A 16279-nucleotide genomic window follows, 5' to 3' on the forward strand; every position below is an offset into this window, starting at 1 on the left:
ATACGGCTAAATGGCAGCAGGCCATGACCTCATGTGCATAAAGTCTTCCAGTGATTTGCTTAAAGAATGCACAAGCAAAACATGCAAATATAAATAACATGGAATGTTGAAGACCATGAGGTATTACAAGCTGTGAAGAACTAAAACAGACTAAACAATTGTACAAATCAATTGTGCACTTTCGGAATGTGCATGTGTTCTTAAAGGGATAGTTTTATCCAATGATTTACTCAACCTCAAGCCATCTTAGGTGTATATGACTATCTTCTTTCACACAAACACAATCAGAGATATATTTAAATATATCATACATATACATATAATACATTTTCAAGCCCCAAAAAATTCATCCATACATCATAAAAGTAATCCATACGGCTCCAGGAGGTTAATAAAGGCCTTCTGAAGTGAAGCAATTGGTTTTTATAAGAAAAATATCCATATTTAAAACTTTCTAAATTCAAATAACTAGCTTCCGGCAGATGACCGTATGCAAGAAAGGCTGAAACTGAACAAACTGAGGCTCCTCTTATCTTGTATCGAAATCTTCCGACATTTCTCTTAAAAATTTCTTCTAATCTGTGACCGGTGTTGTGTTTTGCTCTATCCTCTGAGCTTCCGCGTTCATCGTTGCGTCATGTGTCGGGTCAGAGGTCACTCTTCTGTTGCAAATCTATGCGTATGTCTAGTTATTTGAATTTATACTGATAAAAACTGATATTTTTCATATCATAACCCATCGCTTCGCTTCAGAAGGCCTTTATTAACCCCCTTTGAGCCATATAGATTACTTTTATGATGGATGGATGCATTTTTTTTTTTTAAATGTGGCCTCTTCACAATCATTTTAAAGCTTAAAAGAGCAAGGATATATCTCTGATTGTGTTCGTCTGAAAGAAGATGGTCATATACACCTAGGATGATTTGAGGGCGAGTAAATCATGGGATAATTATCAGTTTTGGGTGAACTATCCCTTTAAATCAGATTCACGGTTCCTGTTATATATATGTCCAAGGGCGTAGATTTGGTTTCAACTTTGGGGGGGTTGAACGTTGGTATGGTTGTATTGAATTGGGTGGTTGTAACTGATGGATTTGAATATTGGTGGGGGGGGGTTTACATCCCCCCCATCCCCCCCACAAACTATGCCCCTGTATATGTCAACCGTTTAACTAACTTGCTCAGCAAAACTGTTGTTGAAACAACCTATTCCACACTGGTCTTTATAGCGCCCCTTGTGGTAACAATGTGTTTGAAACATGTTGGAACGCAATGACGCATGAAAGCTAAAAATGTCTGTTCATATACCTAAATGATTTGTTCTAGTCCTTACATTTGCAAAATGCAAACTGTGTTTACTGAAGGCAAAATATAAAAATCTATAACACAAGAAAATCAGTCCAGTTTTGACATCAAATTGTAAGATGTGCACACAATGAATACATTACCAGATTGGCAATAAAGGTGCTTAAATTGGGGTAACAGCCAAAAAGTGTGTGCATGCAAAATGTTTCGACATCAGAACTGGTGAGAAGCTCATTTATGAATTAAAAAATATATGTATATATCATGTAAATGCAGATTTATTCAAGTTAATACAAATGTTTCTAGCTTTTATGTGTGGTATTTATGACCTTATAGAATATTGATTAAGACATTTACATTACTCTGCATGACCTTTGTTGGGTTATTTAACACAATCAGTGTAAGATCACATATCTCATAGTGTTTTGATACAATATAAGAGATGTAGAAATCCAACTGAACTGAATTGAAGGAGTTGAAATCTCAATAATACAATGACTTTGGGCTCATCTGTCTGCTAAACCTTTATAACTTAATAGCAAAGCGACTTTCATATTTTCACATCATTTCCCATTCCGTTTTTTACACACCTCCAGAGTTAAGAAAGCGTTTCCCACTGCGGACAGAAGGATACTTCTCTGCCAGTCGAGAATCCGGCCAGATGATTCCCTCAGCAGCAAACACCAGCTTATGATTGGTCTTCTGGAACTTTCTGAGAATCTCCTCAGGTCCACCAGCAAAGATGAGGTCATAACTTAAGAGGGGAAAGGAGAAGTAAATTGTTATCCTGTTCAACACGCTTACCAGCAATTTTCACATTTAAGACATCATCATCAAGCAGTTGCACAAATTATACTTGCTAATCCACATCCAGTTTATTTAATCAGCTGTGTCTATTTTCACTGAACTGCTGGAAGGGAGTGAAGGGCATTTTGGTCTTCTGTTTCAGACACTATTAATATGCCTGGTAACGTTAGTAACTATAAATGTCTTCAGAGGAAGTAAACTGTGAGGGAGGCACCATGGTTTCCTCTCGTCTGGGGAACACCTGTGCACACAAATGATTTCCCTTTTTCTATCATGACTTAAAATTCATCTCTGGAATATGTGACACAGCTATGGTCTCAACTACACCTCTAAGGGAAATATCACTGTAAAAGATATTTCAGAGGAACCCTGAACTCTGATTTGCTAGCTACTTTCCTAATGTTTAGCTTGTACATAAGGCTAGCTATTCACTGACGCACGGCCCCGAATGTTGTTATTCTAAACTTCTTTGAACTCTGAGCTGTTTAGGAGACCTAGAAATATAATAATTCGTAATTCCAGATATGGGTGTGTATAAATATCTGCTTCAGAGTTCAGAGAGTTCAGCAATAAGAACTTGATTCGATTTGAGGTGATTTAAGCAAATGACCCTATGATAAAACGGCACTGCATGTGGCAGGTAAGCATGAAGTTAACTTCAAACACTAATCTTTTTCTACTTTGTGATCATAATAATCACTCACAATTCTGTAGAACACACCCAGACCTGCACAGCAAAAAACTTTCATTATAAATTGACATGCTGTAATTTCCCTTGAATGATGAAGTTAAATAACAGGCAATTTATTATGGTTGATTTGCATAAATTGAGCAAAAAGGCACCAGAGACTTGGTTTTAAATGTAGGTCTACAAAATTGTTGAACAAATGCCCGAACGTTTTACCTTCACACAGAGTCTTGCTGTTTCCCATTGAATTGGCAATGGTACTGTAATATTTATCTTACTGAGGTGGGTGGAAAAGGATATGCATTTACACTTATGGCACACGTGTTATTGTTGATGGAAAGCTATACATTTTTAGCCAGTTATTTTGTCCTTCTCCAAACTAGATATTTTGCTGGGCATCATTTACTTTAAATTACATTTTAATAAAAAACAGGTAAATTACAGTAAGTATAGTAAGTATTGAGGCAAAGTAAGTATTTTATAGCAAATTAGAGTCTATTCACAGCATAGGGAAATGAATATTGGATCATTTTCTGTCTCTGGTATGTGGACCAGTATTTTTACTGTCTAGTAAATCTAATCTTTTCACACATGAATTGTTCACAAAGGTTATTAATTGTTAATACTTATTCCTGGGCTGCCTTGCTCCATGTTTCAGATTGTTCATATTTTACCCAGCTTTAGTAGTTGCCATGCAGTGCAGTTTAGGGTTGTTACAGGCTTCATAACTTAGAGTCTAAAGCTGTGCTAACCCACTTAAAAAATAATAAATAAATACATTCTCGTTTACCCAAGGTTGAGCATGTCTTAAACTTATGGGAGGTTGTTTCCACCGCTGAATTAAAAATAAAATGGGTAATTGCAACTTTTTATCTCACAAGAAATGCATCATATAAACTCGTGAGTTATAAAGTCAGTTATAAATTCATAATTCCAAGAAAAAAGCAAAATATCTTTTAATTATGAATCTGACTTTACAACCCACAATTGCAAGAAAAGTCAGAACTGAAAAATTGTCAGAATTGCCAGATGTAAACTAGCAATTGCGTGTTATAAAGTAAGAATTGTGAGATATAAACTCACAATTGCAAAAATAAATAAATAATAAAATCTCGCAATTATGACGTTTTTTCTCAGAATTGAGAGTTTATATCTCGCAAATCTTACTTTACAACATGCAATTGCGATTTTATATCTCACAATTCTGGGAAAAGATATAAACTTGCAATTGTGAGAAAAGCCAGAACTGGAAAAAAAAGCCAGAACTATGAGATAAAAAGTCGCAATTATGCTTTATATTGTACTATTCCATGGTGGAAACAAGCTTCCACATAAACCAGTTGTTTTAGTGTGGTGAGAAAATAATTTTACACTAGCCGTACATCATGGCTGAGCATCTCAAATTTTCAAAGTTGTTTTTTTATTCTGCTTCATGTTATAAGATCAGTTAGACTTTATTTCGAGAGTCCACTAACTATAAGTGACTTTGCAACAACATGTCAACTAACTAACGTCATTACAGTATTAGTAGACTGTTAGGTTAAGGTTATGGTTAGTAGAATAAGTTGACATGTACTTGCAAAGTTGCCTATATTGAGTAGAATGTCTGTTGGGGGATCATCAGTCTACTAACACGCTAATGACATGTAGTTGCAACATTACTTATAGTTAGTAGAATGTCTAAAGTGGACTATTGAAATAAAGTGTTACTGTAACATCTAGTTTATTATATTTATGTCTGTTATAAGTTGATATGTCATGGCTAATTTAAGAGACATTGTCAGTAATGTTCCTTTGAGAGAGTTCTTCCATGTCGGGAAAACCTCAATGCTCTGCCTGTGCTGTGTAAAGAGTAACAAGATATTAAGTAAAAGCTTTACTGTTGCCAATATGACTTGCCCAGTCCATCTTTATTACAATATAAAAACACATATCAAAAATATTATTTAACATCACTAAATGAACCTAAATGCATTAGGTTACACTAACAAAACTACATTTAGATCAGGTATAAAAGGAAACATTTGCACATTACCACTTTTTACAATGCGGTCTTAGCTTGTTTAAACTGATATATTTGGTCCCAGCCTGACCATCTGAAGAGTTCTCAAAACATCTACAAACCAATCAAGGTATTAAAGAAACCAGCTTCATGGTCAGATAAATATCATCCAACCATCTTTTTTTTCCCAATAGGCAGCCATTGAAATGATAAGCACACCTACCTGTCCACAAACAAGACCACTAAGTCATCTTGGTCAGCCAAAGGCTCCATGGCTTCCTTCAGCAGTCGAACCTTTTGGCCTCCCCCAATGGACCGACCCACATCACCTCCCTTCCACTCCTCTCCCATCCCCAACACCTGTGTCAGTTCAAACAGAAGCTCAGTCAACATACTACCACTACACCACCATCCGCACGCATATTATCAATGATTTCAAAGAAATGAAGCACCCATCATGTGAGAAGCAGTGTTCTCGCACAATAGTGTGAGAGAGTCCGGTACATGGCATTGTGCGATTGTTTAAAGTGAGAAATAAACCAGACTGTCCTCAAAAAAAAAAAAAAACGACCCTATAGGTTATTTTTTTTTAAGCACCATATTACGAGCTATATTTATGTTTTGAAGTCATAAAATAATGACAGTGTCGTGTTACGTCTGTCGTCTGTCGTCATGCAATGACGTATGACTGTCATTACCAATCAAAATGCGTGTTCATTTAAATGCAATGTGTGGACTTTTTACATCATTTCTCCTATTTCCATTTACCAAAACTAATTTTTATTAATGACTACACCTACCCCATCCCTAAACCTAACCTTAGTGATTTATAGTGCATTTACACTTTATGAGCACGTGTTCCCATGGATCGAACCCACGATCGCATGATCACATGATTGCATATTGTTATTGCAATGCTCAACCAGTTGAGCTACGCGAAACCCGAAATATGACACAGATAAATAGGGAACAATACATTAAAATGATAATGTCCTGTTGTCGATAGGGGCGCAACTATAGCAAACCCTCCTATGGTTCGTATTTCAGGGAAGTGACAAACGACCTATATGGTATTGGTATTGGTTGGAGAACATGTTGAAATAAACGGTAACACTTTACTTGAAAGGGTGTGCATAAGACTGACATGACACCTTCATAATCATGACATGACACGTGTCATAAATATGAAGGAGGTTTTATGAATGTTTATGACAACTGTCATTAAGTGTCATTCGCTCAATTATGTCATTTTTAATGCAAAGATGACATTGTTTGAGATGTCCGAGTTATGACAACTTGACATAAACCAACGCATCATAACCTGTCAGTGTCTTTGTCATGACAACTTGACATCATTTAGCTTTATGGGTTAACATTACATTAAACTGTCATGTGGTTGGTTTTGACATTGGCTGTCATGAGGCCATTATAATAGTGTCATAAATATGTATGTTGAGCTCAAGTACAGTGGTACAAATTGAACTTGTCATTAAAATGTCATTAAGTGACAATACTCTGACAAATAATTTTATAACAGTGTCATGACTATTTTTCATTTCATGTTTTTTTTTTTTTTTTCCTCCAACAGAAGGTCAGATAATAGACAATTTCAAATTTCGTAAAAAAGATGACACTGTTATAAAATAATGGTAACACTTTTACTATTAGCATTCATATGGCTAAAATATTGGCTGTTTATTAGTACTTATAAAGCACATATTAATGCCTTATTCTGCATGATCTTATTCTACATTCTTAATCCTACCCAATACCTAAACCTAACAAATAACTATAATAAGCAGTAAATTAAGAGTTTATTGAGGGAAAAGTCATAGTTAATCGTTTATATATGTGTTCCCTATACTGAAATGTTACCAAAATAATGTAATGTAATGTTAACCCATAAAGCTAAGTAGTTTTTTTTAAGTTTGATAATTAATCTGCTATGTCATGTTTATGCCAGGTTATGATGTTTTGCTAATGTTAAGTTGTCATGACAAAGACACTGACAGGTTATGATGTGTTGGTTTATGTCAAGTTGTCGTAACAAAGACATCTCAAACAATGTCATCTTTGCATTAAAAATGACATAATTGAGCGAATGACACTTAATGACAGTTGTCATAAACATTCATAAAACCTTCTTCATATTCATGACACGTGTCATGTCATGATTATGAAGGTGTCATGTCAGTCTTATGCACACCCCTTCAAGTAAAGTGTTACCAAATAAACCTTACCTTCACATTGAAGTTGAAGTAGTTTGCTGACTGCATGAAGCGGTGGTAGCCTTCCGTCTCCTCCGTTGCAACAGTAAGTACAAGCAGTTTTTCTGGTGACAGAAGATAATCGAGATATAAATAAATAAATGTCTAGCATAGAAACAGTACAATTCCTGGGCTGTATTCCTCAAAAACCTAACAATATTTAGAATTCTTAAAGTTTTCCAAAACCCTGTCATTCACTAAAAGACTCTTTACCAACATCTATATATGTTGCTTTTTGCCTACAGTATGAAGTAAAGGGTTTCTTATTACTCCAAACCAAGCTACAACCAAACCTCAAACCTATGTCAACACTCACAAGACTGATTCCTAAAGTTCATCCCCTCCTGTAGAGAGGATAAATGCAGAGTAAAGAAAAAAATCACCATGATTTGAAATGGTTTTGGCAGGACATGTCCCATAATGAGTATTGGTGTTACATATGATGGTGGTAACAGTGGTGCTGATGGTTAGTTAGCAGAAGAGGGGCTTAAGTTTCTCAAGCACCCGCTACACTTCCGCTGGACGTGCCAGTGAGCAGGTACAGACCCTCTAGTAGAGCAGTGTGGGAAAATAAATTCCAGACTGGGGTGTGAAGGGCTGGGTAACTTCAATCATCCGTCATCTCTTGGTTTGGAAAACAGCCCCAGAGAAATCTTAAGCAAACTTAAGAGTAAGAAACAGGATGTGTGTACGTCACTTGTAACACTGTAGGTTTTACAGCTGTACCGATTGAAAACAAATGACAAGCATGTGTAGAATAAAACCTCAATTGTTCTTGCACATGATGGTGTGGCCTTCAGAAAACTTCTTCAGTGCTTTGATTTGCATTTAAAAGTCATGTCCAGAAGCATGTGTTTTGTCCCATGGTATTTGCAGTGCAGGTGACTGGCTTAAATGGGTCCTTGATTATGATTTCACTTTTTTAACTTTAGTTAGTGTGTAATGTTGCTGTTTGAGCATAAACAACATCTGCAAAGTTACGACGCTCAAAGTTCAGTGCAAAGGGAGATATTTTCTTTTACAGAAAATGCTTTTTAAGGACTACAACAAACGGTGGGTAGAGGCTACAACGAGCTTAGGGACATTACGAACCTAAAGTTCAGTAGCCCCGCCCACTGATTCGAGCATGACAAGTAGTAGTAGGTAAATAACAGATGTGAATCGAGCAACTAAGTGATAATTATGCCTTTGGAGAGTGCAAAATGTTGTGCAGTGCCAGGTTGTGGATTAAAAAATGATGTTGTGCCTTCTATATTGGATCCGGGTATGTAATGATTCATGTACACTCAGATGTTTTTGTCTCAAAATCATTAATTGTCAGTAAATCAAACCTGTAACTAAACTTTCAACTTCACATTGTTTCTCTTAGTAGGATGAAAATAATCTGTTATTTAAACTGAGATTAAATTATATATAGAAAGCAATCAAAGAACGCTCCCTTTACAATCACTGGAGCTGTCAATCAAACAGCGTGAGTGTTCTGGACTCTTGCCAAAACTGTTAGAATCAGCAAATCTCTTATTTATATCGTGTTTGCACTGCTAGTTACAATGAAAGCATTCATTGGTGTGCAGAAATCGAGTTACAATGACGAGATCGCTGCATTTATGCACTCAACATGTCTACGATCAGCTACATGCTCATCACTGCAACCTTTCATGTAATGCTATAATCAACACTTTTCATGATTAGCAAAAACATGCTAAACATTTTTGAGAGAATTCCACATGTAATACAAGTTATTTCCACATGCAAAGATGTCAGCCAATCACAGCAGTGGGCGTTTACATTGAAATCTCACAGTAGACACGCCCCTTCAAACAGAGCATTCAAATCAGAGTAGGACATTATGACAATTATGACAAAATTATGACCATTTTTTGCCGACTTTACTGGATTAGAAAAAAACAAAACAAAACCTGCACCTTAAAATACTTTCTCTGCTGTAGGAACAACTTTGGTGGGTTTCTCAGTATTTCTCGTGAAAATTGAGTTGAATGAAAAGTCACAACTAGTCAGTGTCTTCACTTCATTCATTTTGGAATGGAGCACACTATTACACGTTCAGCAATAAAATAAGGAGTTATGGCAGGAGCAACAGGATTTCTCACCTCATGAAATGGCTCAACTGTACCATTTCAGAATACAGTGTTAGTACCCCATTTGTACTGAGCAAAACATGGAAATATAATATTAACAAACAAGTAGTAAAAAAAAAAAAAAAAAAAAAAACGAACTATATTTTGATTTCTCAACATTTAAAATGTTGTACTTTTTTGTAAATTAATGCACAGTTAAGAAAAAAAAAAAAGAGAGAGATTATCTTATATCATAATCTTTGGTAAAAATCAGAAAAAAAAATGTTTCTCCTCTGGAAAGTTGTTCCTTCTCTGATGTCAGTTTGATGCTATTATAAGGCAATCAACTACATGCCTAACCTTAACTCTATTTCTTCTCATTTAATATTCAGTTTCACTCTGAAGTCAGATTACTGAAGTAAATTTGATTGCAACTTCTGGTTCATACTGACTTTAAAAATCCAATGATTTTCACACTTGTGAGTAAAAAAAATATCTATTTCTGAGCCCTTCTGAAAATGTCAAGGTCAGATGTTTAAACCGACCCATCTATTGATATTGGAACAACAACACTTACAGGATGAATGTGCAGTGTTTTGTCCCAAGGTTTTTTCTTCATCTTACCAAAGAATATTAGTGAGTTTGTCCCTCTGTTTTTGGTGTGCATTCTAGGGCTCTTGGCTCTTTTCAGCATTAAAATATACATCTGTTTGTGTAATATGATCATGGCTCAAAAACAAACAAAACAAAACTGAGTGTCAATGACAAAAAGATGTCAGCCTCCAGGTTACATACTTACAGGAGGACCATCTGAGTAAATGCCATTGAAATGAATGGAAATGCCAACAGATATCTCTCTCTCTCTTTCTCATCTATTAGACTATATGATTCAACTGTAGATTAGAGTGTAATACTTTCAGCATATTAAAGCCTTTAAGATAAAATTCCACTGAATTTTCTCCACAGTCAGAACTCAAAACTTAGAAAAAGTGCACAGCTTCCATGGAAGCATGAATAGAGTATGAGTCAAGAGCCAAAATATTCTAAAGAACACAATACAGTTGGTGGGGACTTCTCAAGAAAAGGCTGAAAGCCCTGGAGACCATCACAAAGCAGACTTCATTGTTTTTTTGTTTTTTTTTAACTGAACTATGATCCCTCTGATTCACTTCCAAATTCCAGACTGAAAGGCCTGGTTCCTCTCATGTACATAAGTTATATGCTGTTCTATAGCATGCAGTAAATGTTTAATCCGGATGCTTAGATGGTAATGTAATACCCAATGGGAGTCATGCTGGTTACGCCTTGTGCACACGGCACCCTAAAAACATCCAGGTCTCACTGAGCCTCATTGTCTGAGAAAGCCCCTTTCTAAAAGCAAGTTGGGTTTAAAGTAACAGCTGGGGAAATCTATACAATTAAATTTTCTGGACTGCTACTCTTGATGAAATATGATGTCTGCAAGGCTTGCTTTAGTGGTTACGTCAGCCTTAAACATGGGTCATGTTAAAGAAAATCTGAAGGGTCTTTAATCATTGTTCACTCCCATGGGCAGGAAACAATCTCTTCATCTCAACTGTTTTCTCCTAGGAAGCAACAAGTTGAAATTCAAATAGTGACCAAATGGTGACTTACATTTGAGGTTTTTGGGGTCTTCAGCATCTCCTCATTTTCAGAAAAGATGCAAGCCTTCTATCAAACTCTCAATATGAACTCTTACATTTCTTATTAAATTCTTACAAGATCAAATAACCTCAGCTTTTAATTGTATAGCTCCACACATATTCTTAGAAAGCGTCTCTATTTTGATTTCTCTTATGGGATTTTAGGAGAATTATCTTCACTGAAATATCAATAAGATCTCCATGAAATCTTTAGAGCTTTACGAGAGCAACCACTAAAAAAAATAACATGTTCCTGTGGGATGTGTAAATCCTGGATAAATCAATGATTGCTTGTTTAAACAAGATATACTGAGCTATGAATCTGGTTTAGAATCGACATCTAAATGTCATTATTTTCAGAACGCGCCAATGTTTTTCATTCACATACTGTACACACTATGCTTTGCCAATCTAGAATTTATTACACAACTGGGACTCTTGTTTCTGCAGCCGGCACACATCTTTCAATGTTTTCTCCTTGCATTTAAAATAGAGTTTCACAATAATCCATTTCTGTATATAATCAATCACAACACAATATCCATCTGACTCTACTCCATTCTGGCTACACAGATCTGAAAGTCACACCAGAAAAGATTTGGAGGCTATTTCCCAGCATGTCTTGAGACATTTGCATAATGGAAGAGGGTGGGCGATCGGGGGTGGAGTGTTACATTCTCTCTCTGTAGTCTTCCCCTAAGGCCAACACATAAACCCCAATTGCTTTGACCCACAAGTGACCTAACCTTAAAACAACAGCTAAAAACAAACGATCGCAGCAGCCGACAATGTGTACACTTGCCACTGTCTTCCTTTGTGTTATGCTAGAGAGATTGAGGCCTGGATCACAAGTCCAGCTCACTAAACTTAGAGACAATCAGTTGCCATAGCTATACAGTACACACAACAAGTATGTGATGATGCACGACTCCTGCTGTGCTGGTCGAACGGCACCGTCTGCAGTGATGCGAAGATAAGCAGGTGACTTAAACATTCCCCTCGGCTCAAATACAAGATTTCACAGGAAGATTACGGTTGCAAAGGTGTTCTGGGTGGTTGACTGGGTGCTGGAATGTATTACTAGCAGGTTGTCTTGCATCCTCAATAAACAATCTACAATTGGTCCAAAATGCAGCTGCTAGAGTTCTTACTAGGTCAAGAAAATACACTCTTATAACACCAATTTCATGATCTATACACTGGTTATTAAGTTCCGTATCGATTATAAAGTATTGCTACTAAACTATAAGGCCTTATCTGATCTGAACTGATCTTCTATCATCCTACAATCATTCACACTCTTCTGGTTGTATCTAAGTCCACTAAAGGACAGAGAGCGTTTTCACATTTGGCTCCTAAACTCTGGAATAGCCTTCCTGATAATGCTCGGGTTTAAAGGATTAGTCCACTTTTAAATAAACTTTTCCTGATACTTTACTCACCCCCATGTCATCCAAGATGTCCATGTCTTTCTTTCTTCAGTCAAAAAGAAATTAAAGTTTTTGATGAAAACATTCTGGGATTTTTCTCCATATAGTGGACTTCAATGGGCACCAAACAGTTGAAGGTCGTCATAAGTTTCACTGCAGCTTCAAATTGTTCAACACGATCCCAGATGAGAAATAAGGGTCTTATCTAGTGAAACCATCGCTCATTTTCTGAAAAAAATTGAAAATTATATTAGTTTTAACCAGAAATGCTCATCTTGAACTAGCTCTCTTCTTCTTCTCCTCTATTTGAATTCCAGCAGTGTAGACGCTGCTAAGCGCAATACTGCCCTCCACAGGCCAAACGAGCCTGTCCAAGATGAGCATTTCTGGTTAAAACTTATATCATTTTAATTTTTTTTTCAGAAAATGAGCGATGGTTTCACTAGGTAAGACCCTTATTTCTCATCTGGGATCGTTTTGAACAATTTGAAGCTGCAGTGAAACTAATTTTGACCTTCAACCGTTTGGTGCCCATTGAAGTCCACTATATGGAGAAAAATCCTGGAATGTTTTCATCAAAAACTTTAATTTCTTTTCGACTGAAGAAAAGAAAGAAAGACATGGACATCTTGGATGACATGGGGGTGAGTAAATTATCAGGAAAAGTTTATTTAAAAGTGGACTAATCCTTTAAGACTCATTCTCCCAGTTTAAATCTAGATCAAAGACGCATCTCTTTAGCCAAGCGTTCACATAATGCATCTCATAGTTTTATTTATTTAACCCAACTATTGTTTGAAAATGACTATATGGCTGACTTAAAATGAATCTAAAATGAAATTAAAATGTTCATTTATTAAACATATTAATAAATGTTAATTTTCAAGATATTTTGGGTTCATTTTAAGTAAGCAATACTGTAATTTTTAAACAATAGTTGAGTTAAGTAAAACTACCCAGCAGGTTGGGCAAACATTTAACCCAACTGCTGAGTTAAAACAACCCAATCACTGGGTTTGTCCATTTTCAACCCAACTTGGGTTGTTTTTAACCCAGCATTTTTTAGAGTGCAGTTACATCAGATCAAACCCGCATGACTATATTTATTTAATGTTATGAACAGCAGCTACGCTAATATTTTTCAATTTGCTTTTCTGTTCTGATGCTCAAGAATTACACACCTACACTTTATTACTTAATGTGTTGTCATGTTAAACATTGTTTGGTGAATTTCCATGGTCGAAATCCAGACATCTCAACAAGGAATCAAATGTGTGATGAGAAAAGTGTGAACGATTTCTCAATCAGGTTCAATTTGACCTGTGCTTCCTATATCACTTTACTAATAGACAACTGACTTCTTTTAGAGTCATGGTTTTTGAAAAGCCCCAATTATGAGCAATAGTTATAGTGATGCTTATTAAAATAAACATCCTCTCCACTGAATGTGATTTCTAACTTATGATAAGATGTGCTGTTTCTCTTATTTCTTTCTCAAAAGCCACTTTTAAAAGTAAATGATGAGCTGCTATTAATCTTGAGATGTCTGGCATATGGAGAATGTCAGCTTCATAGGAACTGAGCATTAGATGTGCTTAGTGGTTCTAGAGTACATTTGCATTACATTGACATTTAATCATTTAGCAGAGGCTTTTATCCAAAGAGACTTACAAAGAAGCAATAAAAACAACAATAGGGCAACAATATGCAAGTGATGTGACAAGTCCCAGTTAGTCTATTACAGTACATGTAGCAAGGTGTGCTTTTTTATAGATATATAGAATAGTAAGTGTTAGTATTAAAGCAGCTGTGATTAAACATAATGAATTCTATCGAGATCTATTTTCCATGATTCATGTAGTCTACATGTAAAGCAGTAAGAATTACTAAACCAGAAGAATCATATTATGGGAGTGTGCACCCTGTAGGGCAATAATGTGTGTTAATGGAGTCCACAGATAGGCCTAATGCTTAAAGTAGTGCAGGCAGACAGTCAATGCAGACAGAGAGGTCACTGTCCAACACTCCAAAAAATTTCACTTTCCGCTCCTTGATGTAGGAACACTGTTTTTAGAGAGAAAATTTCGGAAAAAGCGGCGTGGACTTTTAAAAGATGGCTATTTTGAATGTAGTACATAGTCTGGGCTCACCAGAGGAGACAGTGTTTGACAGATCAGTGTGAACTGCTGAGGTCCAGAGGAATGCTGATTCAGACAGGCGAGCTGTTTCTTTTCTCAGAGTGGCGCTTTAAAAGTGTTCCTGTGCGCACACAGTGCAGGGCCGTCTGTGTAAACTTTCACAATACACTGGAAGGGCACAGTTATACACTCACAACTTCTACCACATAAAGCAATTAAGTCTCAGTGGGACAGTCAGAGTCCAAGTTAAAGCAAAAGACTGCCCCTTAAAGTAAGTATTTCTCAACTAAATGACTGGGAAACTAGAGAACACACTCTGTTTTCTCTGTGGCCCTCTCAGCTTATCTTCTAAGTAATGCTTGAGGCTCTGGAGACAGAGTATGTTTAAGGAAGCTCTCAGTCTACAATAACATGGCCTCTCACACTTTTTCGGTCAGCTCTCTGGTGGCTCGACATACAGGTGGGTAAACCATACTGGGGGAATGAATTATCAATTGTACTTGCATGGTGTTACTGCCCATCTGGTAAGCTGGTTGCTCCACCACTAGCATCCATGCACCTGAATGGGCTCTTAAAACATTGAAAGTTGAAAGTTATTGACATTTCATCATTATTTGATGATATACTGATGCCATGAATGATATAAAATGCAGGTAACTCTTTAGATTAGGGTCTAATTCTCACTATTAACTAACTATTAACTACAAATTTTGGCTCAATAAACTCCTAATTACTGCTTATTAATAGTTAGTAAGGTAGTTGTTGTAGCATTTAAGTTAAGGTATTGGGTAGGATTAAGGGATGTAGAATAAGGTCATGCAGAATACATACACTGATACGCTGCTGCGGGTAAGACATAGTGCTGCTGCATTAGGGCTGGGTGATTATGACCTAAAATCAAAACCTCGATTAATTGAACATTTTACCTCGATTACGATTAATGAACTGTTATTTTGTTTGTTTGTTTTTGTTTTTTTGCCCTCATAGTTCATTTATACGGAAGAGGATTAGGGCCAAGCAATAATAAAAAAATAAAACCATCTCGAGATTGAAAATTATGAGAAAAATGTTGTTAAATTTCGAGAAAAAAGTCGTGATAAAATGTTGAGAATAAACTTGTTAAATTACGAGAAAAAAAACTCATTAAATTTCGAGAAAAAAGTCGAGATAAAATGTTGAGAATAAAGTCATTAAGTTACGAGAAAAAAGTGGTTAAATTACGAGAACAAATTCGTTAAATTATGAGAAAAATGACGTTAAATTTCGAGAAAAAAGTCGAGATAAAATGTTGACAATAAACTCATTAAATTACAAGAAAAAAGTCATTAAATTACGAGAACAAACTCGTTAAATTTTGAGAAAAAAGTTGAGATAAAATGTTGAGAATAAAGTAACTAAATTACGTGAATAAACTCATTAAATTACAAGGGAAAAAGTCGTTAAATTACGAGAACAAATTTGTTAATTTAATGACTTTATACTCATTTTATCTTGACTTTTTTCTTAAAATTTAACGACATTTTTCTCATAATTTAACAAATTTGTTCTCGTAATTTAACGACTTTTTTCTCATAATTTAATGACTTTATTCTCAACCTTTTATCTCGACTTATTTCTCGAAATTTAATGAGTTTGTTCTTGTAATTTAATGACTTTATTCTCAACCTTTTATCTCGACTTATTTCTCGAAATTTAACGAGTTTGTTCTCGTAATTTAATGAGTTTATTCTCAACATTTTATCTCAACTTTTTTCTCAAAATTTAACAAGTTTTTTCTCGAAATTTAACAACTTTAATCTCGAGATGGTTTCATTTTTTTATTATTGCTTGGCCCTAATCCTCTTCCATACATTTAAAAACTACTGTACTGTAAATAAGATTTTTTTTTTTTCCTATTAA

The 16279-nt window shown here is 35.7% G+C and overlaps 1 protein-coding gene across 2 annotated transcripts in view; it reads right to left on the reverse strand.

Moving 5' to 3' along the window:
- The window catches only part of plod2 (procollagen-lysine, 2-oxoglutarate 5-dioxygenase 2), a 58653-nt gene that overhangs the window by 30956 nt on the left and 11418 nt on the right, over nucleotides 1-16279 (reverse strand). For both annotated transcript variants that reach the window (XM_067378016.1, XM_067378015.1), the window contains exons 2-4: nucleotides 7044-7135; nucleotides 5027-5163; nucleotides 1897-2060 (exon numbers count right to left, since the gene is read on the reverse strand). In XM_067378016.1, the coding sequence (XP_067234117.1) occupies nucleotides 1897-2060; nucleotides 5027-5163; nucleotides 7044-7135 (393 nt within the window). The remainder of the gene's footprint in view (nucleotides 1-1896; nucleotides 2061-5026; nucleotides 5164-7043; nucleotides 7136-16279) is intronic.

This window comes from Chanodichthys erythropterus, chromosome 23, assembly GCF_024489055.1.
Source record: "Chanodichthys erythropterus isolate Z2021 chromosome 23, ASM2448905v1, whole genome shotgun sequence".
Classification (NCBI taxonomy): Eukaryota; Metazoa; Chordata; class Actinopteri; order Cypriniformes; family Xenocyprididae; genus Chanodichthys; species Chanodichthys erythropterus.